General features: G+C 43.7%; 1 protein-coding gene across 5 annotated transcripts in view; it reads left to right on the top strand.

The window, feature by feature from the left end:
* The first annotated feature begins 8,661 nt into the window (after positions 1 to 8,661).
* Positions 8,662 to 24,633, top strand: part of Frmd5 (FERM domain containing 5) — a 294,015-nt gene continuing 278,043 nt past the window's right edge. For 4 of the 5 annotated variants that reach the window (XM_057781453.1, XM_057781455.1, XM_057781454.1 and 1 more), the window contains exon 1: positions 8,662 to 8,928. In XM_057781453.1, coding sequence (XP_057637436.1) covers positions 8,827 to 8,928 — 102 coding nt within the window. In that variant the 5' untranslated portion in view covers positions 8,662 to 8,826. The remainder of the gene's footprint in view (positions 8,929 to 24,633) is intronic. The other variant, XM_057781457.1, reaches the window with a different exon arrangement.

Below are 24,633 nucleotides of genomic sequence, written 5' to 3' on the forward strand. Positions count from 1 at the left end.
CCACCTCCACCTCCCTTCCTCCTCTTCCTCTTTACCTGTAGTCATCCCACTGTCTATGGATCAACCATTCTCCAGCCGTCCTTACCCATAGCCTCCTCAGCCTCTGGAATCACCATTTTATTCTCAACATTTAGATCAGCTCTAAATACTTCACATGAGTGAGATCTTGTACTTGTCTTTCTGGGCCTTACTCATTTCACTGTAATGTAGAGATTGCCATTCCCATCCATGCTCCTGCAGATGACAGGATTTTGTTCTGTTACGGCTAAATAACCTATTGAGTCTATGCAACACATTTCCTTTATTCATTCATCCCCTGACAGCCATTTAAGTCATCTCCATTTCTCGACCCTTGTGTATAATGCTGTAGTGGGTACAGGAGTGCAGTTGTTTCTTTAGCACATGGATTTCACTCCCTTATTGTGTAGACACGGTGTGAGGATCGCTGGGTCATATGGTCATTGATTTTTCAGTATCTCTCCACATATACTGGCTGTACTAATTTACACTTCAACCAACAGTGTACAAAAGTTCTCTTTTTTCCACATCCCCACCAACTTTTGTTTTTGTTGTTGATTTGATAATAGTCATTCTTACTGGAATGAGATTCATTGTAGCTTTGATTTCTATTTTCCTGATGATTACTGATAGTGAACATTTTCCATAACCAGTTGACCATTTATCTCTTTAGTAAAAATCTATTTAAATCTAGAATTATCTATCTACCCATACATTCATCTATCTATCTATCTATCTATCTATCTATCTATCTATCTATCTACATCTATCTATCATCTATCTATCTGTCTGTCTATCTATCTACTTATCTGATCATTTATCTTCCATTGCTATGTATCAATTTATTGACTCGCACATGCAGGCAGATGTTACTCCTCCAGCTGCTTCTCCAACCCTAGTCTCATTTTCAGGGGTAATTTTTGTTTTTCTGTTATTAGGGTCTTATAGATTTTGGATATTAATCCTTGTCAGGTATATAGTTTACAAATGTTACCTCCTACTCCACTCTGATTTACATTGTCTTTGACATGCTGAAGCGTTTTATGTAGAAGCTTTTTATTTAATGCAATTCCACTTGCTAGCTTTTTCTTTTGTTTCCTGTGGTTTTGAGGTCTTTCTTTCTTTTTCTTTTTTTAAATCTCTGCTCATTATAACAACCTGAGGAACTTCTCTTATTTTTTTCTTCTAGTAACTGTATGGTTCCAGGTCTTATATTTGCCTTCAACCCATTTTGATTTGAGTTTTGTAATTGGAGTACATTAGCCATTTTTTGAACAAACAACTTAGCAAAGAAATCCCACCCATTTGAACACGGAGGAAAAATGCTGAGGTGATGATATAACCATAGAAACTTGACTGGAAGCACCGAATCCATTTGAATGTAAGCAATAGTGAGCAACAAAAGGAAATACGGTTGCCGAAAGCTACAAATATTGTAAGCCCTAATGAAAGAGAAACAATGTGCTGCACAAAAATCGGGAGATGGATTGTGGCGCGCGTGAGGAGTGCTTTCAGAGCAAGCGGTGTGTTGAAGGTATGAACGAGGAAATGCGCGCCGCTCCAACGTGTTTCCTTTCCAGTGTCTTTTCATTACCACATTCATTCTCGCTTCTCTACTGTCCTTTATCTTTATTCCTTTTATAAAACTCATGAATACTGAATATTCCTCTACATTAACAGAATACTTACTACATGTTATTGAAGTGATTTTGCAGGTTATATGTGATGGCAAATTTTCTGAGAATTAGGGATGATGTGTTCATCTTTGCAATAAAAGCACCTGGCAAATATAACTTGAACACAGTCAACTATTAGTAACTTTTTGATTTTTTTTTTCATTTTGAGTCAAGGTCTCACTATGCATTCCAGGATGGTCTTGAACTTGTGATCCTCCAACCTCAACCTCCAGAGTACTGAAATTTATGGCCATTCATTACCACACTTAAATCAGTAATTCTTTAATTAATGAATTGTTTACCTTTATTTTCTGTATGCTTTGTTGCTAGAGTACTAACTGGAGACTAGCTAGAAATGTACAAAGAATGCACCGCCACTCGAGAATAAACAAAGGCTATTGCACAGACTGGAGGGCTAGCGCAGATGTTTCTGGGGCCTCATTAAAAATATCCTACTGCTTTTGCAATTCTTTTTCCAGAAGTGAATAATTTTTTCATACTCTAATTTAATTATTTGCACTGCCCTTAAACAGTCATTAACAAATACAGATCTAGTGCCTTTACTTCCCTGCTAAAATAGCCTTGGTGTCTTTACTCCCGTCACGTTGATTGACTGCCTCCTGACTGTCCAGTCAGAGCCGAAGGTCCTTTACGGTCTAGCCTCGCTCCGCCTCTTACTAACCACGGCATTCCCCACACAGTCAGGGCTGCCTGAGATTTGGGAATATGGCATACACATTTGGGCTTTTAGATCTTTGCCCAGACTGTTTCTCAGATGTCACGCTTGCCAGGTGCGTTGGCAAACACCTGTAGTTCCAGCTCCTTAGAGCCTTGAGGGAAGATTGTCAAAGCCCAGGACTTGGAGAGCGGCCTGGGAAACATGAGAGCCACACAAGACCGACTAACAAGGGTCTGCCACTCCTCCCTTACCCATCTCTTGCTTTCTACCCCCATCAAGACACTGCATCCTTTAGGGTCCAGTTCAAATCCTCTTCTTGCAAGGCTTTATTCTCTCTCTCCAGTAAGTTTAGATCACTGTATGATTTCCTCCTCCTGAAATAGTTAGGATTTTCTCTAAAAGACGTGATGTTTCCATTCTCCATGCATTCCAGGTGATTGTACAAGGAAAATAAACTGCTATCCACCTTAGAGCTTCCAGACAATCATGTGGTGGCTACTTGTACATACACGCACAACATACATGTGCATATATGTACATACACGCACAACATGCATGTACATACATGTACACATGCACAGCATGCTTGTGTATACATGTACATACATGAGCCTGTACATACATTCTCTCTGACATTGAGAACTTCCTGATTTGTGCTTTCTTTTCTCATATTTGAACCATGTCTATATACTCTAGAAAGTTATCACCGTGCCTGGAATGAATTGTTCAGCAAATACACTTTTGAATAAAAAGGCACAATACTGCTTATATCTTCATGTAAAGGAAGAAATTCTCAGTATAAGACAGGCTGGATAGAACCTGAAACCTACAAGGGTTTGGAAAAGGTGAAAACTCTGTCTCTTTAGTGGTAGGTGATAATCTGTCCTGACAACAGAGAATACTGTTCGAGGAAAATGATAGCAATTGTTTAATAACTCATTTTAAAGCAATTCTCCATCTAACGTATACCATGTGAAGCAGCCGTTATTGTAATGCATCTAACATGAAGCAGCCATTCTTCTGAGTGTAGATGCTTTAGATAGAAGAACGATGCTCCATTTGAGTGGTTGAATCTCTCTGTGTGGGGCAGAAGCCCTTCTGTAGATACTGATGGGGAAGACAGGCACACAGGAGCGTGTATCTTTCTTCTTGGTGGATTTAGCGCATACAGAGACGTGGATGTCCTTGTCGGAGGACCCGTTTTCCAACAGAGCAGAAGCTGAGATTGAAGGGGGACAAGAAATCGAAGACAGATGTGCTCCTTATTGCTTGCTGGGGAAATGGTTACACCAAGGGCCTGGGCTGGCTTTGATGAAGTTCTTCCTGGACCTACGTGTAAAGACCAGATAACTCCGTCTCTGTCGGAAGTGTTGTTAGACTGTATGCTTATGTGGATGCACGTGTGTGCACACGGAGATGCCAGAGGACAACCTCAGGCATTGTCCTCAGGAACTTTGTCCGCTTCCTTTGAGACAGGGTCGCTCATTAGCCCAGAACTCACCAATTAGTCTAAGCTGGCTGTTGAACCCAGGGATCCTTCTGTCTCTACCTTGTCAGTTCTGGGATTACAAGCATGTGTCACGTTGAACTTGCTGCCGTCTTCCTGCCTTCGTGAGCCACTACGATCAGTTAAGCTATTATTTTAGAAAGCATTTGTCTTGTGCTGTGAGTGCCGGCACATTCTTGGAATGTCGAGCTATCTCCCCAGTCTTTAAACTATTCTTTTTGGTTCTTTTGTATTTTGTTACATTTTTATTGAGCAGGGCAAATGCCATAGCATGTGTGTGGAGGTCAGAGGACAGTTTTTGGGATTTGGTTCCCTCCGTTCACCATGTAGGTTTAAACTCAGGTTTTCAGGTTTGGCAGCAGGTGCCTTTACAATCCTTTGCTCTGTCAGTTTACCTTCCGAGACAGGGTTTCCCTCTTTAGCACAGGCTGACCCTGAAATTCCTATGTAGCCTGAGGGTGGCCTTGGACTTGCTGTTTTCATAAGCTACCACACCCAGGCTATTATTTTGAAAGGTGTCTTGAGTTGGCAGTGCCTCGTATGAAACATGGCACTAAGCAGGTGAAGGCAGGGAGACAGGTAGAAGTTCAATGTCATCCTCAACTACATAGCAAGTTGAAGTTCAATCTGAGCTGCACGAGATCCTGTGTCAAGAAAAATAAATGCAATAGTTTCATTGAGTCAGAGGTCAAGGTCACCCCGTGGGCACGGAGGTTGTGTTCCAGTTCAGCCACTCTAGGGAGAGATAGTATCTGGGACAGGAAATGAGACTCTAAAAGTGGACTCTAACCTAAGAAGAATTGTCGGGCCAGGATGTCCTAAACGTACATGGTCAGGGGGATTTTTCTGGGGACAGGAATCTATCTTTATGCACACAGAGCAGTCTGAGAACTTAGGGCATTTAGGCTTTTAGCTCCCAAAGGCTTTGAGGATAGTCATGCCATAACTTTCAAAATATTGTTAGAAGTTATAGTCCATTTTTTCTTTTGTTTTCTTCCAGTGCTGGGGATAGAACCCAGGGTTTACATATGCATGGCAGGAACACTACTAATGAGTCACATCTCCAGCCCCAGAAATCAAAGCCTGGTCTTGGCTGTGCTATAGGGAGACTTTGATGAGCAGGACTGTGTTAGTGATGTTCTGGTTAAGGAAAGGCAATACTGCCTTTAATCCCAGCACCTGGCAGGCAGAGGCAGATGGATCTCTGTGAGTTCAAGGCTAGCCTGACCTATATAGTGAGTTCCAGGACAGCCAGAGCTGTGTAGAGGGACTCTGTCTCAAAACGCAAAACAACAAACAATAATGAAAGGAAGAAAGGAGGAAAGGAAAGGAAAAGAAAGGAAAGGAAAAAGGGAGAAAAAAAAGAAAAGAAAAGGCAATTCTCTTTCCTGCCCAAACCCACGACAATGATGTACTGGTTGGAGAGAGAGATCAACAGGGTACGGGTGATGGGTGGCATCCGAAGTAAAGGCATCTCGATATTTCAGGCATATCTGGGAGGTGGTACCTCTCCTGGCGTCAACTTGACAGAATCTAGAATCACCTGACAGAAGGCCTCAATGAGGAACTGACCAGGTCTGCTTGGCTGTGGGCACATCTGTGGGGGTTGTTTGACGACATTCACAGAGGTGAGAAGACCTGCACATCTGTGAGAGGACAAGGTACATCCCCAGGGCTTGGGTCTCGGACTGTATGAAAGTCCGAGCATGGATGTGCTCATTCTCTCGAGTGGCTGCTTCCAAGTTCCTGATGCTTTGACTTCTTCACAAGGATGGACCGCAACCTGAAATTAAAACAAAACTCTTTCCCGCCTACTTTGCTTTTGTAGGAAACAGGAACTGAAGCTAGGGTACCTGGGGACTCCACAATAGAGAAGGGAGCCAGCACACTGATAACTTGGAAGGTGGGGTCCACAACCATTGTAATCTGTGATTTGTTTTAAACATAGCTTCCTTACACGTAAAGACATGAAAGCAGGACATTGTGGTTCTCAAAGGCACAAAAATCTTGTGTGATTTTTGTTTTGTTTTGTTTTTGAGACAGGGTCTTAGCAAAGGTTGGCCTGGAATCCACTTTGTAGCAGAAGGGTGACCTTGAACTTCTAATCCTTTTGCCTCTACCTCCTGAATGCTGTCATCATAGCTGTACACTAACACAGCCTATCCTCTGGTTCTGGAATAGGACCCCGAGTTTTGTACAAGCCAAGCAGGCCCTCTACCAACAGAATTATATCTTCAGCCCCACAGGCAGCCTTTTAGTGAACTGCTCTTCTCCGTACTGGACTCAATAAATGAGAAAAAAAAAACAACAAAAAAACAAGCTAAGTGTTTTTGTGTTTGACTTTATTGGAAGCCCATCTTTCTAGTTTCCCATAAACCTCTGCCCATGATCTTGTTTTAGAGGTATATACTAGATTCTTGCACTTTTCCCCGTTTCCCACTCTCTGTTCTGTATCGGAAAGGAAAGGGCAGTTTACAGATGCATCTTACGCACAAACGTGGGTGAACAGTGAACTGGGATGCTTCCAGGCAGCCGTGACTTTCTTAGTCTAAGCAGAGACGCCTCTTAAAGCAACGGCACAGCAGCCACCATCTCCCCCTTCTCTGCTTCTCTGGTCCTACTTTGAAGACAGCATTCCGTTCTTTGCAGCTTTGCTGGATTCATGGTGCTTTTCTTTTCATTCCAACAGCTGCTTGTTTGCATGACCTGCTAAAGACCCATCCCCATCTTCACACTAATGGGCTTCCTCTAGCTTCTTGCACATTTTTTCTTCCTCGTTGAGATTTTATAACAAATAGCAACATCTGCCTTCAACAAAAGTGTTTCCCGCTTGAAACGCTCCACTGGCTCTCAGTTACACAAGGCTGGACTTAATAGACTCCTTTCCACAGAGTGGTGGTTACATTGGTCTGCAAGACCTTCCTGGAGGCCCTGGTTTCTTCATGATGTTCTTTGGAGTTGGAGATATAATAGAATACCTATCAATTCCATTTATCAGTTCATCATTATTAGGATATGTCTGTGTTCCAGGCCCCAAGCTACTTCTCAGGTTATAAAGCTTTTGACTCTTTAGTCTCGTAACTATGTCAGAATTGCCTTGAAAAGAGGAATCCCATGGTCATCAAATGCTGTAAGGGAGCAGTCCAGGTTACTAAGGTCATGATGGGGGTGGGGTACTGGAATCTAGACACTAGTGAAGCATGCTGTCAAGGTTAAGAGCCAGCTAGGTACCACAGGCCTCTAACCCAAACACTGGAGAACTTGAAGGGGATCATTTTGTGGACATCTGAGCTACGGAGTGAAACCTGTCTCAAAAATGCAACGGTTGGGGGTGTGGTTTAGAGCTACCCAAGCCCTTAACTAGCAAATGCAAGGTCCTGGATCTTATCCCCAAGTTCAGGCAAAAAGACAAAATTAAATTAAAATTAAAATAGGCCAGATTTTTCTCTAGTCTGCTATGGGGGAAGGTCTTAATATTGTGTTTCACAGATACAATAAGAGCATACAGGTAATAGGAAATTATTAATAATTCATTATTTTAAGTGACTATATTTCTCACAGCACTAACGTTTTGCATTGACATTGTTTCAGCGTTGGATCTTGTTGCGTGCTGGGCCAGGGCTCCACTACTGAATCACACCCCTATTCTAACTTGCTTCCTTTATAACATTTTCTTCCATTGAATTCTTTGAGGGTAGAGCCAGTGAGGTGGTTCAGCGGGTAAAGTTGGATTGCCAGGCAAGCCTGGCGGTGCGAGTTTAATCACTGGAAACCACAGGAAGGTGGAAGGAGAGAACTGATCCCACAAAGTTGTTTTCTGACCTCCACACTTGTGTGTGGCACCTGAGTGTTCATATTCCACGCATGCGCACACACTATTATCGCTAATAAAATCTTTGGGGGGTGATTATGTCTCTTAGTGAAGTTCTGGAAAGGAACTTTGAGTCTGTGGATGTGGAGAGCACAAAGGAGGCATTTTCCCCTTTGTGTGCTGTACAGTTCCTGACCTATTGTGTTTGGTTGAGGAAGTCTGAAGATGTAACAATTCTTTCTAAAAGTGCAAGGAAAGGTTCATCACTTCCTGTTCCTTACCCAGCTATGGAGCACACCTCAGGATCCTTTTGTCTTCTGAAAATAAAAAGGGGTTAGAGCGCAGGGCTTTCTTGGCGCTAAACCCGGGCGCTTACACGCTTCTGTGGTCTCAGCAGTGTAAGCAGCTATTGTAAAAGAGATGTTCACCAAAATAAGGGTGCGCGAGAACAGGGGCCCCTGGAGCAGACTTGGGGCAGCGCACAGGTGGGGGCAGCCGCCAGGTCTGGAGACGTGGGTGCCAGTTTTCTGCAGGTGCCGCCTCCTCGCCTTGGTTTCTCAGAGGGCAGGAACCGCGCGTTGCAGAGCGCAGGACTTGACTCCTGGAACAGCTCAAATGTTATTCTAGGTAGCAGACATCGATCTTGTCAAGTGTCCACACATGGCCCGGCCGAGGACAAACAGCATTCATACCAACCACCGCCCGCGAAGGGTGCGAGCGAAGGCTTGGGACGCTAGAGGGCTGGCCCGACTAGGCTTGGTACTGCTGTTTTGCGATGATTGCTTCCTCAGCCCGCTCATCATCCCTACTTCCTATTCTGATTGGCTTTTCCTCTTGCCAATCGGTTCCGCCGCGCTGACCTCCATTGGCCCCCTATCTAGGCCCCGCCCCATGATCTGGGCACGGGCAGTGGGGCGCCCGGGAGAGAACCCAGCTTGCTTGGGTCTGGGGGGGAGGCGGTGGTGGCTCTGGAGAAGGAAGAGGAGTGGGGCGGGAGGAGGCAGCGGCGGCGAACCGGCCAGGGTGATGGTACAGGTGCCAGGGCCCGGCGCGGAGCTGCCGCGCTGAAGGACGACGGGTCCGGAGTCCGCAGCGCCGCCGCGTCGCTCCCGGGGACGGGCGAGCGGGCGGGAAGATGCTGAGCAGGTTGATGAGCGGTAGCAGCAGGAGTCTGGAGCGCGAGTACAGCTGCACCGTGCGGCTGCTGGACGACAGCGAGTACACCTGCACCATCCAGGTCAGCGCCGCGCCGCCCGCCCGCTCGCGGGATCCCGCTCCCCACACTCGGCCAAGTTGGCGGGGGGCCGCCGCCCGGGGTCGCCCCAGCTCTAGCCCCGGCGCGGCGCTTTGTCCGCCCCGCAGCCGCACCGCCCGGCGCGCGGCATCCCTGCCCGAGCTCAGCCGGGGGCTGGTACGGCGCGCCGTGCGCCCCTGCGGGGTGAGTCGCGTCCCGCACCCGCAACTCCTCTGCTCTGCGCCCTCCGGGGCGGAGGACCCCGGGTCTTTGCTCCTCCTGCCGGTGGATAGGTAGCACCTTGGGCGGGCGTCCGGAGCTAGGCGGGCAGGGCGGGAGACGTCTACCCGGGTCGCCCCGTCGGGACGCGGGCTGAGGTCCCTCGAGCCCCACCAGGCCCTCCAGCCAGCCTTTATTTCCCTGGTTGGAAGGATAAAGGTTTATGTCATAATTTCTCTCGAGCGTTTGTGAGTCAGACGGAACGCGCAGCCCATGCAGAGTGGCCTATTGAAGGCGCCCAGTCCTCTGTGCTTTGAGGGTTTAGCTCCCTTCCTCGCCTTTTGATCCCCAAATCTCAACGTGCTTGTTATTTCTGGGGGTGGGGGGCGTGAGGCAAAGATTTAGCAACAAGTCCCAGCAATTTGGTGCTTGGCAGTGGCTGGAAAGAATCAGAGACTTACGGAAAAGCCAACAATGCAACAAAGCCTCACAGCGTTTCGTTCAGAACCTGGCGTTTTGAAAGGGTATTTTACAACCCCTGGCTCGAGTCCCTTCACTACTGGTGTGTGGCGCGTCAGGAGTCATGTCGTGTTTTCCCTAGGAATGCAGTCTTTCCTTTATAAAGTCAGAGATTGAAAGCGCCGACAATGCTCTCGTGTTTAATTCTTCTACCAGAGAACCAAGCCTGCGCTCACTGGCAGAAATTGCTCTTTGTGGAGAAGCAAATTAAGTTGGACCCTGGAGGGTCTCACCTGATCCCTTTCCTTTCCCGCAAGAACCCGGAGGAGGCATCTAGAGTCAGAAGTGATTAAAAAAAACAAAAACCCGCCTGTCTAGACCCTGCCCCCAGGATGTTCCCCATCCATCCATCCATCCATCCATCCATCCATCCATCCATCCATCCATCCATCCATCTTGCTGACAATGCTCAATAGCATAAAACAGAGACCAGAGACGTGTGAGAAAGACGCTCCTGTGTCTGACTGAGAGCTGCTTCTTGATGCTGACTGTGCCCAGTTCAGTCCCCCCTCCGCTCCCCCTCCCCAAGCCTTGAGCTTAAGTGCTGACTGCTGCCAAAGATCCAGCAGAGTAGAAATAGAGCACAGACTATCTTTTGAAGGCTACTTAGTACAGATTAAGCGCCCATAAAGATGCTAGCCATTAAGTGAAAGGATTTTTGTAATTGACTATGATGGAGAGGGTATGTATATTTCCCAGCTCCATGGCGTGCTACTTTTTGTTTCTATGGTGTCATTGTTTCTATGTACAGTTTTCTCCCTGTTTTGTTTTAATGGAGGAGGAGAAAACATGGAATTGACACCTTTGCAGTTTGAGTACATTGTCAAGAGCTTTAAAAGTCTTTAGCCTTTCGTTTAAAAATTTAACAAATGTGTACAATAGCCTGCCGAGGGCAGTGTGAGGTTTAGACTTCATAGATCCTAAGAATGCTTTTGTGGAATATAGTGACATAAAATTTCTCCAGTAGGTCATTAACTTTTGCCAAGGTGTAGAGTGCAAAGGAAACATGACTCGTCTGAAAATGCGTATAACCTCCTGATTTTGGCTATCAGGAAAGGGTACGTGTGGTTCTCCCTTGTCCTCAGAGCTGGTGAGGGGGATTAATATTGTAGTTGTGGATGGTTCTTATTGTCAAAGAGAACAAATATCTTAACGCTCAGTTGGACTTACTGGAGTAATGTTTACTATATTCTACTTTTTGTGTTTCTTTTTTGTTACTCTTATTTTGTAATTTAATGTTATAAAATTTAGTCATGGTCCCATCCATGGTCTAGCTGTGTTAATCCTTGCACATGGGGATGCTAGTGTGGGCTGTAAAACACAGGACTTGTAGTGTATTTGTCTTTTTTACACCACTAGTTACGTAGTGTTTTGTTTTTATCCATATGGGAAAAGGTTTGAAAAAAAAAAGAAAATTATCTACAGGATTATAATTTTTTTTATATACTGCTTTTAAACAAAGCGTTTGGAGATTGAACTTTTCTTAACAACTTTCTTGTTTTATATTTTTCTTTGTCTGTGTGTGTGTGTATGTGTGTGTCCACATGTGTTTACTTGTTAAACAACTCGGTATGGTTTTAACATGGAAAGGGGGGGTGGGCTCCTTATTTAGCTAAATGTTATTTTCAGTACTTTAAGAATGGCAGTACTGTATATTTTAAATCTTTTGGTGATGATTTGGACTCCTTTTTTTTTCTTGAAGTGTTATACTGTCATTTAGATATGGTGTCTATTTTAGAAATATTTTTATGGCTTTTAAAACATCCAGAGACCCTGGAGGGCAATTCAGAATTAGAAATATACCAGTGATTTGGTGTCATGAAAGCCGTGTTTGGTCAATTCCAGCTGTGCAGCTGTTCTGCCGACGTACCGGCTTAGCGGCACTTCATAATGCAGTTCTATGAGCTGGCCTTCGGGATGTGATTATTAAGGTAACCAGAACAGCTTCTGTCTTTGCAAAGATGGTTCTCCCAGTCGCAGGCGTACTCTTTCATCCTTTCTGATATGGAAATGTATCTGTAGACCAGGAGAAACGCCAGTATACCTAGGAAGATTTTGTGTAATTGCTCCCCTGTGAAGAACGTTGTTAGTAGCCAGTTTTGAAGGTCATTGCCTCGAACGTTCGGATCTGATTCACATTTTTGACTCTTTTGTTTTTATCTATGCAAATCTGTATTCATTTGCCACATTTTCTACCTGACTTGTTATTTGGAAGAATATATATATATATATGAAAAGACTAACTAGTATCTTTGAAGTCAACCTGAATGGAATAATTTAAATGTCTAGATAGGTTTTGTCCTAAACGATGCACTTTTAATAGTTTATGTGTTATTTAGGACACAATGCAGACATTTAGTAGCAGTATCTATTGGACAAATTAAAATATTTTTTTTGGGGGGGCGATAACTCAAAGATAAAACCACCTTAGAAATGAGTTAGATTTTATTTGGGACACACTGAAATCACAGATTAAGCAGCCAGGTTAAGCAGATTTTTCAGTTAGTGTTATAAATAAGCTGTGTGTGCAGAGGCAGTTCTACAGAGGGACCAATATTTGGAGACCTAGAGGGAGTGAGTGAGGGAGGGAGGGAGGGAGGAAGGAAGGGAGGGAGCAAGAGTGGAGTCCTGGGCTTGCCAGGGATCTCTGCATTCATTTTAGCTCGTTTCCCTTACAATGGCATTATGGATTGATTATATATCCATTGTACTGAATGAGGAAAATGGGATGGTGGATTGGTGGGTGGGCCCTGTGCCGAATGGCTGATTACATGCTAAGCATTCTGTTAGACACTTTGTTTGTGCCTTACAGGAAAGAGGTGGGAAGTATTGTTTCTGTTATAGGTGCAAAGACGGCCCCAAAGGTCAAAGGAATTTACTTATTGTTAGTAGGTGACCTTACTGTATTTAAGCCAATGGCTTTCTTGTTTACTCTCTATTCTGACTCTCTAAATTGCTTCCTGTTTTTCTACCTTAATTTTCTTATCTTTACAGTGGAAATATTAATGCTTATTTCATAGCAAAAAGAAAATTACTTGAAAATATTGCAAATAAATGAGGAACACATTAAACACAAAATAGAATTGGGAGATTCTTACTTTTTAAAAAAGGAAAATAAGTCATATTGAATCATAAGTCGCCTTAAAATGATTTCTAGTTAATCTCAATGAAGTTGTGAAATTCCGTCCTGGGGTAGTATAATTTCTTATTAGAGTTTTTCTTTAAAATTTAAGAACTTGGGCTGATGAGATGGCTCAGCAGGTAAAGGTGCTTGCTGTCAAGGCTGATGACCTGAGTTTGATCTTAGAAGCCCCCATGGTAGAGGAAGAGAAACAATTCCTACAAGTTGTTCTTTGACCTACCCCCGTAAATAAAGTCCATTTCTCTTCCTCTGTCCTATCCTCAGGAGGATGCTTATTCTTGGACTATGGTTGCCTTTTCTAAAAATTCCTGCTTCCCATTTTGTAAGTAGAGTCCTTGCTTTCATTAATGCAGAATGAATGTTAGTAGAAAATTAGATAATTTTATTCATAGAGAAAAACACAAAGCTGTTGTATTTTCATGAATATTGATTTTTGTTAAAAAAATTACTTAGCAGGTAATTATGCTGTCTCAGGATCTCTGTTACAATAGCAAGTCAGTTAGTCTCTAGCTCTTGAAATTAAGATAACTATAAAATTAGCCTCCCAGAATCCTAAAAGCACTTGTATTGCTTAACTTCAGTATTAAATATTGTATAAAACTAATTAGATATTGTATAAAACGTATCTTTTTGGCACAGAAGATGAATTCTGGATCCTTGACTGTCTCCTCATTCTTCCTGTTTGGGGGTGTCAGCAGCTCTCGGGGATCCAGAAATGTTCACTGCAACAGATTTCACTTACGGGTATTTGTATGAATTGGAATTCTGTTAAACGCTTGGCATGAATGTGCTAGATGAGGCAATCCAGCAAACCGTGAAATAAAAGAACATGAAATTTTGAGTTAGCATCATAGCCCAGAGACTCATTTATCATAGCTGTGCTATCATCAGCATCACACTTTAAAAACAGACTTCTGTTTGTTTGCGATAGAGTCAGTCTCCCTATTATGTAGCCATGGCTGTCCTGGGACTCACTATGTCAACCAGGCTGGCATTGACTTCCCAGAGATCCTCCTGCCTCTGCCTTCCAAGTGCTGGGATTGTAGGCAAGCCACCACACCAGGCAAACAGACATTTCTGTTACAGATTTGCAGTGGTTTATGCATGGGTCTGACATACATAATACAGTATCAGAAGCAAGGCATTGATTTTTGGAAGTACTTTACTGGTAACATAATTGTTGTCCTAAAATGATCAAAAAGATTTTTTTTTTTTTGTAGAGAATTCTACTTTGGAACCTATAAAGGATGGAATAAGAGCAAACTAGAAGCCATGGACCTAACTATTACAGCACCTAGTTTGAGGCCTGCACAGTTATAAACAAACAAACAAACAAAAACCATTTGTTTTGATTTGTGCTGTATGATTGCAGTGGTGATGTCACCAAATTTCATGTACCTGCAAACAATGAACATCTCCTAACTCTATAACTCATTTGAACCCATCTCTTCCAAACCAGTTTCCTGAGAAGGTCAAGTGTGTAAGTGTGGTATTTACGAGCTCTTTGGCACCTCTGGTTACTCTGCACTTGACCTTTATTGAATCCATGGAGCCTGGTCCATAAGCACCTTTTGGTTTTTCTCTTGTCCTTCGGGTCCCCCACCCCATCCCTGCAGGTATAAAGAACCGTAGCAAGTGAACATTGTGCCGGTGAAGTGCTTCATGGAACCTTAGTGGTCTGCCAGCGTCAGTGTTTGAGTGCAGCGTCCCTCATACATAAGCTGTTTAAAGCTCTTTGATTCCTATCACCAGAGTCATCGCTACAGAGTAGGATGTAGACCTCCAAGTGAACCGTGCTGCCCAGCTGCCTCTAGTGAGGGCTATGTCAAGGTGAATTCGTCTTTGCCGGACAGCCTAGTCTATAACATGCTGTCTGAACCAGCAGACCCTGCTTTCACGGAGGTGTGCCTGGCCAGGTCGCTCTTGCCTGAGGTGTGCCTGGCCAGGGCTCATACAGCACAGGTGAATTTGGGGAGGATTGATTTTCTCATCTGTGGTGCTCAGAGAGTGGTAGTTATGATCGTTTGGTGGCCTGGTAGTCATTGTCCCTCTTGTTTTCTGGCTTTGATCCTTCAAGCTCAGGTCATCTTTGTGTGTTTTTTGCTTGCTTATTTTGATTTTTTTTATGCAGCTGAGAAATCTGAAGAGTACTAAGCCATTTTCATTCTCATGTTGTTGGGTGAGTGTCCTCCTAAGGTTAAAATACCCAGTCATATGTCCGTTCTAGCATTGAAACAGGTCTTCTATCTCTTTAAGACTCTGGGCATTGGGGACCAATACAACTACCTTAAATATAGGGAAGGTCAAAGATGGGCTATGGAGAACAGAATCTAAGAGCACTTCTCCAGCCCCACACCTCATCCCCAAGCATGTGTGTGTGTGTGTGTGTGTATGCACGCGCACATGCACACGCACTTAGATTGAACTTAGATTCCGTAATTGCTCTCCAAGTTTTTGACAGCGGAGTTCACCAGTTTAGCTAGACCGATTGGACAGTGATCTCTGGGAATCATCTCTCTGCCTCCCCAGGCACACGCTGCCATGCCCAGCTCTTTATGTGGGTGCTAGCAATCCAAACTCAGGTCCTCGTGCATGCATCGCGAGCCCTTTGCTGACTCAGCCATCTTACCAAATCTCCTGAACTCCAGTTTTTCTGAGACTGATCCCTCGATGTCAATCATGGACTTCTTCCAAGGCTGCTACGTGATTGACCCTCCCTGATGTCAGCCTTCTGACCGGTGCGTTTGCCTTCCACCAGCTGAAATGATTTTTCTTTATTTCTATAGATGGTGCCTATGATCTTTCCAACTTTCTTAATGTTCTAGGTTGGAGAGACAGGACCTTGGTGAAGACTCTTAGGTTGAAAGCCTCTAGGCTTTTGCTTGTGGATACAAGACAAAGCACAAACATGTGAACCGAATTCTCTAAGGAGACCCTTCGGTGCCATGCTGTACAGGCAAAAGAATTGGGCCCAAGCTTGGCATCCACTGAGTTTGTGCACAATAGTTCATTCACTTGCCTACAGAAAGCAGCCCTTTGACAGTGATTGTTGCTGTCACCCCCACCCTGACGACTTGCATGACTGTGACCTCATCTGCCGAGTTGTATGGAGAAATGCTCCGGACCACTCTAGAAGTGCTTCTAGACTCACTCTGAGTATTCGTGATCATTTCGAAGTCCCAGAAAACTGTTGCCTACTAAGGGAACCCATTCAAGAGCAGGACAGATTTAGCTGTCTCATGCATCATTCAGAGCATCTTCCTATTTTATAACCCAGGGCTCCCACTCCTTTTGTAGAAACTGTGAGTCCTGTCAAAAATGTGGAAGACGGAGTGAAGTAAGGAATGGGTGAAACCAGTGGTTTTCAAAATATGGCTGTGGAACCACAGAATTACCATGTTCCCAGCTGGGTATTCACTGGAAATGTAAATTCTTGGCTCCCTCTCAGCCCCAGTGATTCAGAAACTGGAGACCAAGCTCTAAAACCTTACATATGTATCTGTGTATGCATGCTCATATGTGTTGGGGTGCACATGCATGTGGAGACCAGGGGAAAAACCTCTGGTGTTCTTCAGGCGCCATGCACCATTCCTGAGGCACAGTCTCTCCCTGGCCTGGAGGTCACCGAGTAGGCCAGGACAGGGATCCGCCTGTCTCTTCTCTCTGAGATGACACGTGCGTGCCACCATGCTAGGCATTTCTTTGGTCAGAGGGGTTCTACTGATCAAGCTCTGGTCTTTGTGCTTGCAAGGTAGGCTCTTGGCCAACCGAGCCATCTTTCCGCCTCCGAAGCCTTTTAGATCAAGATTTCCAGGTGGCTTTTATGCGGCCTAGGTTTGAGAGTCCCTGCCTGATTATAGAGACCTCGCGGGCAGGATGAGCAACTCTTGTTTATTGGATGTAGGAAATAAGAGAGAAGAAGCAAAGACTGAATCTCAGGTATCAATTTTTATTCTTGGAATGGTCTTTCTCTCTTACTTTGTTTACACATATGCAGACCCATCCGCATGTTGGCGGGATTCTAAGGATTTTGTTCATCCTACCATTTTGATGTTGCGTTTATCAGTTTCATGGTCTTCATTTCCTTGCTTAATAATGATTCGATCATTACATATTTATTTATTTCATATAGATATTTTACTTATGTGCATGTGCACTATGTGCACGCAGTGCCCGTGGAGGCCAGAAGAGGGCGTCAGATTCCCTGGAAGTGGAGTTATAGACAATTATGAGTCATCATGTAGATGCTGGGACTCAAACCCAGGTTCTTTGGAAGAGCAGCCAGTGCTGTTAACCACTGAGCCATCTCTCCAGGCCTTTATCATTGTGTATTTCTGCATTGTTTTCCAAGCACACATTCTCCATTACTTAGAGCGTAGGGAGAAAGAAATAGTGAGCACCTTTAAATGTCGTTTAAGAATTTACAACTTCTAAGCACCATGGATTGGGGTCTAAGGCCGCCGGTACACTTTGACAGTATAGATGGGGGAGGGGAGTAAGGAGAGGGTGAGGGTCTCCCAAGTTAGTAAGTAGTTCCCAGTGGAGGTGAAATTTGATCTAGGTTATGAAAGATTGCCAAAGCAGAAAATGGGTCTCGGAAATGGATAGAGGGCATTCCAGGCCGAGTTTAGAAACCGCTTCAGATAGAAAAGCTGAAGATGTTAAGTCTTTAGCTTTTCTTTTACTGTGTTTGTCTCACTTACTCCAGTGTAGTTGAGTCAAACAACAGAAATATACTTGCTGAGAGAGAATTACTGTCAGCACAATTTCAATCATGTTTGACAGGCTGAGAGGAATCGGTCGAAACTAAAAATAAATGCATGAGGCTGGTGGTGAATGATGTCTAATTCGGAGACTGTGTAACACGAATTAAGATTCCTCACAAAATGACGGCGGCGCGTTTCAATCTTTATGCTGCAGCTGTAGCAACTACCTATGGGTTTTATTTCCAAGAAGTCTCTTCTCCTGGGCATCAGTGTACTGATCAAATTCCATCCTTTAGCTGGTGTTTAGAAAACTGCTGATGGACTCAGCTGCCCCTCGGTTGTTCAGTAGCAGTGAAGAATGTGACGGACGAAGCCCTAAAAAGCCACATTTGAGCATCTCTGTCCCTAAACCTGTGCCCACCAAAAATAGCTTCAGTAGATCACCAGGGCATGCTTCCCTAGGTTCCCCAGGGCACCCCTCCCTGCCAACTCTGAAGTTGCCAGCCCTACCCAGGGTGCACTTTTAGTCCTGAACACAGTGCCAGGCCACAGCTTTGGCGATGGGAACCTCCAAGAAAGGAGTGTCTGGCATTATGGCAATCAGTGTTCGGCAGATTGCCAATATAATAGGTTATTTTTCTCTGGAAAAAGAAGGGATGGCCTAAAGTCCAGTGGATGGGGGATAGCTGACAGTAGGAGCACTCCTTTGTTGGAAAGATTAAGGGAGTTTGCTGAGAAGTGGTATTATGGGAGCCAAAAAATTTAGCAAAGGCCCTGAAGCCCAAGACTTGAAAAAAGTGCTAGTGGTATATCAAAACAGCATGCCCCAGGACACATGAAAATGTCTAGCTACTTCTATTGAACTTATAGTAGAAGTAAGTCAAAACACTCAAAAACCCACACGGTTTGGTGCTTCAAAGTCATAAAATTGTCTGTTGTCACCAGGCTAGTGTAGAGCCCCCGCCCCCTGGCACCTGATCTAACTTACAGGCTTCTAATCTGGGCTCCTTCCTTGCTGTGAGGATACCTAAGGCGGAGGAGCTGCCTTCAGCATTCCCTGAGTTTCCAGTTCTCTCGGCAGGTGCCATTAAGACTCATATTTTGTTACACATGAGCCAGGCAGATAAGAACATTGATCACCATACTAGAGAGCGCAATTAATCAGTTCACCGAAGAACGTCGTGCATTTCCAGAGATAATTTAGCAGGTGGAAGCACCCACCCAGCCTGCTTTATTTCAGATTATTGTCTCAAGAGATATTCAAACCCCTAAAGTTAGAATGGATTGGGGTTCTGTAGGCAGAAGGACTCAATGGAACAGTGAGCCTGCCGTTTCATGGTACACAGTCTGTGCGAAAGGACAGCTCACTAGCTCTTTGGGATGCTGCTCAGAAGTTATTCTTTGAAAGGAGCTTGGTTGCCGAGAGATAACTCCAAGTTGTGTTCAGCTTCAGATTCTATGTATTGGAAAAAGATAGTTTACTTGGTGTAACTGCAGAACTATGGCAGTGCCAGATTTTATAACAGGGGAGATGCCCTGGAAAACCAACCTTCTCTTTGCTTATCTCTTAGTGTGTACAAGTGTTTTGTCTGGATCTATATATCTGTACTACATGTGTGCCTGGTGCCTCTGGCAGCCAGAAGAGAGCACTGGATCCCGTGGAACTGGAGTCATTGATGGTTGTGAACCACCATGTAGGTGCTGGCAACCGAACCCACATCCTCTGCAAGACAGCAAGTGCTCTTAATTGCTGAACCATCACTCCGGCTCCTGCTGACTTCTTAATACATATGGGGTGATTTAGACAAGCTTGTGTAAATGAATAGCCATATTACAGAAATCACATCTACAAACTGTTTTTTAATAATTTCTATGGTAAAGAAGACATTACTCATATTCTAATTTTAATATTGGCAATACTTGACAGTCTGATTATTTTTAAGAGACAGATATAATGATATACTGTCTTACTGCAAATTAGACATCCCAACCATTATAAAATATTATGGACTATTTTTTATCAATAATTTATCTTACATTAGATATGTTTCCTTTCTGATTGAAAGAGCATGGCCAGAGAAGTAGGAAAACTACTTTCCCTTTCTCAGATTCTCATCCCCAACCCCCTTGTGCTGAGACCCAACCAAGGGTTTTGTGCGAGCTAGGTCAGCAATTCGCCTCTGCACTGTATTGCAGATACTCAGTTACTTTGTTCCGTTTTTCTTGTGATGGTTTTTCTGCTCATTCCTTGTCATTCTCTTTGCTTTTGGACTTTCAGCCACTCATTTAATATAACCTCTCTCATTTATTTGGTGCTGGAGATCAAACCTAAGGTCTTGTTTCTGCTAGCCTCATACACAGCAGACGATGCAACCTCGTCTCCATCTCTACTTTCAGACATGGCTTAGGTCGGCTTTTGCCTGTGTCAAGGTTCTCTGTGTGTGGTTGTGCTTCTTTTGCTGGAGTTGAAAAACAGTAAGTCTGGCAAGATGGCCCAGTGGGTAAAGGTGTTTGTCTCCAAACATGGTGGTCTCAGTTTTATCCCTGGAAGTAACATGATAGGAAAGAACCAACTTCCCAAAGATGTCATTTAACATCTGCACACTTGCTGTGGTGTGACCCCCACTCCTCACCCCACAACTTCCTAATGTAGGTTAATATACAAAAAGGCAGATCATGGCATATGGTGACAGGTGCCCTTAAAGTTCATTATTAAACAAAGTCTTGCATATTTTAGTTAAGTGTAAGTTGAGACAGTAAGAATAGAGATCTGTCCCAAGCCAAGGTTCAATCTAAAAACTTTTCAAAACTTTTGGCTTTGGCTGGATTTGGTATCAAGTGGAGAATTTTCTGTTAACTTTTTTTTCTTTCCCAACATGACCCTGTGTCTGCTGTTGAATTTGAACTCAGGTCTGCATGTGTTCACAGCTGTTCTCATGGCTTTCTGCTGAAATCAGCAAGGAGTTCAATAGTCCATGGTGAAAACTTGAGATTTGTCTTAAATGTGTGTCTCTGGAGTGTTTGAGAGCCTGGGCAGGCACCTGACCTCCAAGACTCAATGTGATTCTTCACCTACAAAAAAGAAGGCTCAGACTGAAGGTCCACTGGCCTCTTTTGGTGCCAGAACATTCTATAGTTCACAGGAGATTGTTCACAGTCCAGTAAGTGCTTCTCTCTCCTCACCAAAGGCTATTCTGTACAGCTGCCTTTATTCTTCAAGGTGGGGGGGGGGTTATGTCGGAGGAAGAGCGTGGTGCCTCCCCTGTCTGTAATCTGATTGTAGTTTTGCACAAAACAAAGTAACATTTTATCTACTGTACAACAGAGCTTACGTTTTGGGGGACTGTTTCTTGTCAGTCAAGAATCCTAAGAGCTCTTTTTCAGTGAAGGCAGAATCTGCATTGGTTGGGTTGGATTAATGACTACTCGTCTCTGCTACTGTACGCGATGGTATTTAGGATCAAAGGTGTTGGACAAACACATTAGAAAGTTAGTTGGAATTCATCTGGCTTTGAGGGATGCCTTGCAGGGTGTGTAATGTTTTCAGAAGTGGTCCCTTTCCATAGCAGTGGTTTAGTAATTACGTACACATGAAACTAAAGGTCTTTCTCCCTGAACAGTATATTAGTGAACACCGAAAAGTCCGTAGCCTTTCCTTTCTACTTTATAATAAAAACTCTTATTCTAACAGATTAATCAGGTATGATGTAAATGTGTTTGTGCTTTTTTTCCCCTAATTGTATGAAGGCCTCTTGTTTGTTTTTCCAGCTGCCCAGACTCCCGAAATAATCACACAGAAACTGTATTAATTAAATCACTGCATGGCCCATTAGCTCTAGTTTCTTATTGGTAACTCTTATATCTTAATTTAACCTGTTTCTAGTAAGCTGTGTATCGCCACATGGCTATGGCTTACTGGGTAAAACTCCAGTGAAGCTCCATGGCTTCTCTCTGACTCTGCCTCCTTTCTTCCAGCATTCAGTTTAGTTTTCCCTACCTAGCTCTACTCTATCCTATCACAGGCCTAAGACAGTTTCTTTTTAACCAATGGTATTCACAGCATACAGAGGAGAATCCCACATCACCTCCCCTTTTCTATCTAAATAAAAAGGAAGGTTTTAAATTTAACATAGTAAAATTACATATAGCGAAACAGTTATCAAGCAAGAATTATAGTTAAAATATTTATATCTACTTTATCTAAGGAAAACTATAACTATCAATTCTTCAACTCCATCAAAGACTCCAGAAGGATATAATATTACCTAAGAAAATAGGAAGTGCATTGTAAGCTATTTCTAGAACTCTAGAATTGGCAGAGACATCTCACTGCCTGGACAGTCACCCAAAGTTCTTTTGTATATTTGGAGCATCCATCTTCAGCCTACAGGCCCATAATATCCCAAACTTTTTTACGAAGCAAGGCATTTCAAAGACAGTTCTGCCTATATTCGCAGTTTGTCCATTACTTTCTTCTGTGTCCTGCAGAATGTCTGGCAGATTCATGTAGCAGGAACCCCTAAGGACCGCCACCTTTAGGTAAGTTCAGCAGTCCTTTCTCTGTGGGTCCTACATGTTCAGTTCACACAGCATAACATCAAACAGTCCAGGGAAGAGCAGTTTCTTGCCCAAATGGCTAGCAAACTCCATAAGGAGCCTCTTCGATGCCCATCTTCCTCTTGAAGTAATTGGTGCTGCCAGGAGGAGATGTGTCTCATGTCATGAAAAGTCCTAACTTTTTTTTTTTTTTTTGGTTTTTCGAGACAGGGTTTCTCTGGTTTTGGAGCCTGTCCTGGAACTAGCTCTTGTAGACCAGGCTGGTCTCAAACTCACAGAGATCCACCTGCCTCTGCCTCCCGAGTGCTGGGATTAAAGGCGTGTGCCACCACTGCCCGGCCAAGTCCTAACTTCTTAAAACATTTTAAATGCCATATTCTGAAGGTCTCTGAAAGATTTGAAGAATACCTATATAACTGAAATGTATCTTTGCATATCCAGAAAACCTAACATGACTACAAGCTTGACTATTATAGATGATTATCTATTAACCTATATTTCTTAATTATACATTACATTTTTAAATGAACTGCACAATGATAATACCTTAATCAAGAGCAGAAATATATATACACAGTATAACAAAATTGACCTTAAATTTGTAACCCATTTCCATTATTTTGTATTTTATCATGAGGCTTGTGGCCTACTGGCAAGGTTCTGACATGTCGGCGGTGGCTCCATGGCTTCTCTTTTCTCCCAGCTTTCAGTTCAGTTTTCCCCCACCTTGCTCTATTCTACCCCGTCACTAAGACAGTTTCTTTATCAACCAATGGTATTCACAGCATACAGAGGGGAATCCCACATCACCCAAGTAGGCTAAACTTTCTGTTTCTTTCCCCTTTTTAGAAAAGGTCTAGGCAGGCTGGTGGGATGACTCAGCGGATCAAAAATCCTGCCTCAAAGGTCCAAGGACCTGAGTTTGAACCCTATAAAGGTGGGACCAGTGTACCGATGGACGCAGAGAAAGTTACCATCTGGTTCCATACACATACCATGGCATATACATTACCACACACAGAGAGAGAGAGAGGTAGAGAGAAAGGAAGGGAGGAAGGAAAGGAGGGAGGGAGGGAGGAAGGAAGGAAGGGAGGGAGGGAGGAATAGATAGAATAAATAAAAAACATTGCTAAGATCACACAGAGGGTGTGATCTGTTTAGGTTAACTAGGTGGCTGGATTTGGGAGCTGCTTAGGACTTGTCTCTACAGTTTTCCCCGTAGATTAATGGACTTGATAGATGACTTAAATTTTATGTTGACTTTTACTAGTTTATCTTTTACAAAGAGAATGTTTTCTTTTTTAACTAATTGGTTTATTTTTATCGTTTGTGTGCATTGGTATTTTGCCTGCATGTATGTCTGTGTTAGGGTGTCGGATCCCCTGGAACAGGAGTTTCAGACAGTTTTGAGCTGCCATGTGGGTGCTGGGAATTGAACCCAGGTCCCCTGGAAGAGCAAGCAGTGCTCTTAACCACTGAGCCGTCTCTCCAGATCCAAGAGAGTGTTCTTTTGCTTTCAAGTTTCCAAATACTGTTTTGTTGTTTTCAGCTAGATAGTGTAAATACAACTTCACGTTTTAGCTCAGTATGGACAAGCTACTTGGGGGGCTGAGGCAGGAGGCTTCTTCAGCTCAGGTTATCCTGGGCAACACAGTATAATCTCGTCTGGGAAAAAAAAGATCCGGTTTGTTTTTTTTTGGGCGGGTGGGGGGAAGATATATATTTATTTAGAATAAGGTTTGTGCCCTTTTCAGGTATATACTTGTCAGAATTCTGACAGATGGACACATGTAGCAACTGTGTGGTTTCCTGGGCTCCTGTGAGGTCCGTCTTTTCCTCCTTCTCCAGCGTCTGACAACTGTGGTTCTGACATATCTCCTGAGAGTTTTGCCTTTTCTATAGTGGCATAATTGTGGTTACGCAGTATGAATTTGGTTTCTTCCATGTAGCATAATGCTTCTTTTTGAAACAGTTTGTATCCCATAGTTATGTTTAAGGAAGTGGTTTAGCAGTCCTTGGTGTACTACAGAGCTGTGCAAGCATCAGGATGGGACAGCTTTAGGAATCAGTACCACTCCCCAGACCCCTAGTGGTTACTCCTGAGCCCCACTCCCCTTCCCTGAACTCTGTCCTAGGCACATGCCAATCTGCTTCCTATCCCTAGGGATTTTCTTTGTCTGGATATATTTCTTATAATGGATGATAGTACATGTAGTCTTTGATAATTTCTTTCATGTGGTGTACACGGGTGCATATGTCTCTTTTTTTTTTCTTTTTCCTTATTTTTCGAGACAGGGTTTCTCCGTAGCTTTTGGTTCCTCTCCTGGAACTAGCTCTTGTAGACCAGGCTGGCCTCGAACTCACAGAGATCCGCCTGCCTCTGCCTCCCGAGTGCTGGGATTAAAGGCGTGCGCCACCGCCGCCCGGCACATATGTCTCTGTGTGCGTTTGAATGTGTGTTTTTTCCTTGTTATTAGGTATCGAGTCCAGTTCCTGTGCAAGCAGACTATTTTTGAGGTTTACTCATATAGTCATTTTGTTTTGAGGTAGAGTCTTGTCATGTAG

The sequence above is a fragment of the Chionomys nivalis genome, chromosome 9 (genome assembly GCF_950005125.1).
Source record: "Chionomys nivalis chromosome 9, mChiNiv1.1, whole genome shotgun sequence".
Taxonomy (NCBI): Eukaryota; Metazoa; Chordata; class Mammalia; order Rodentia; family Cricetidae; genus Chionomys; species Chionomys nivalis.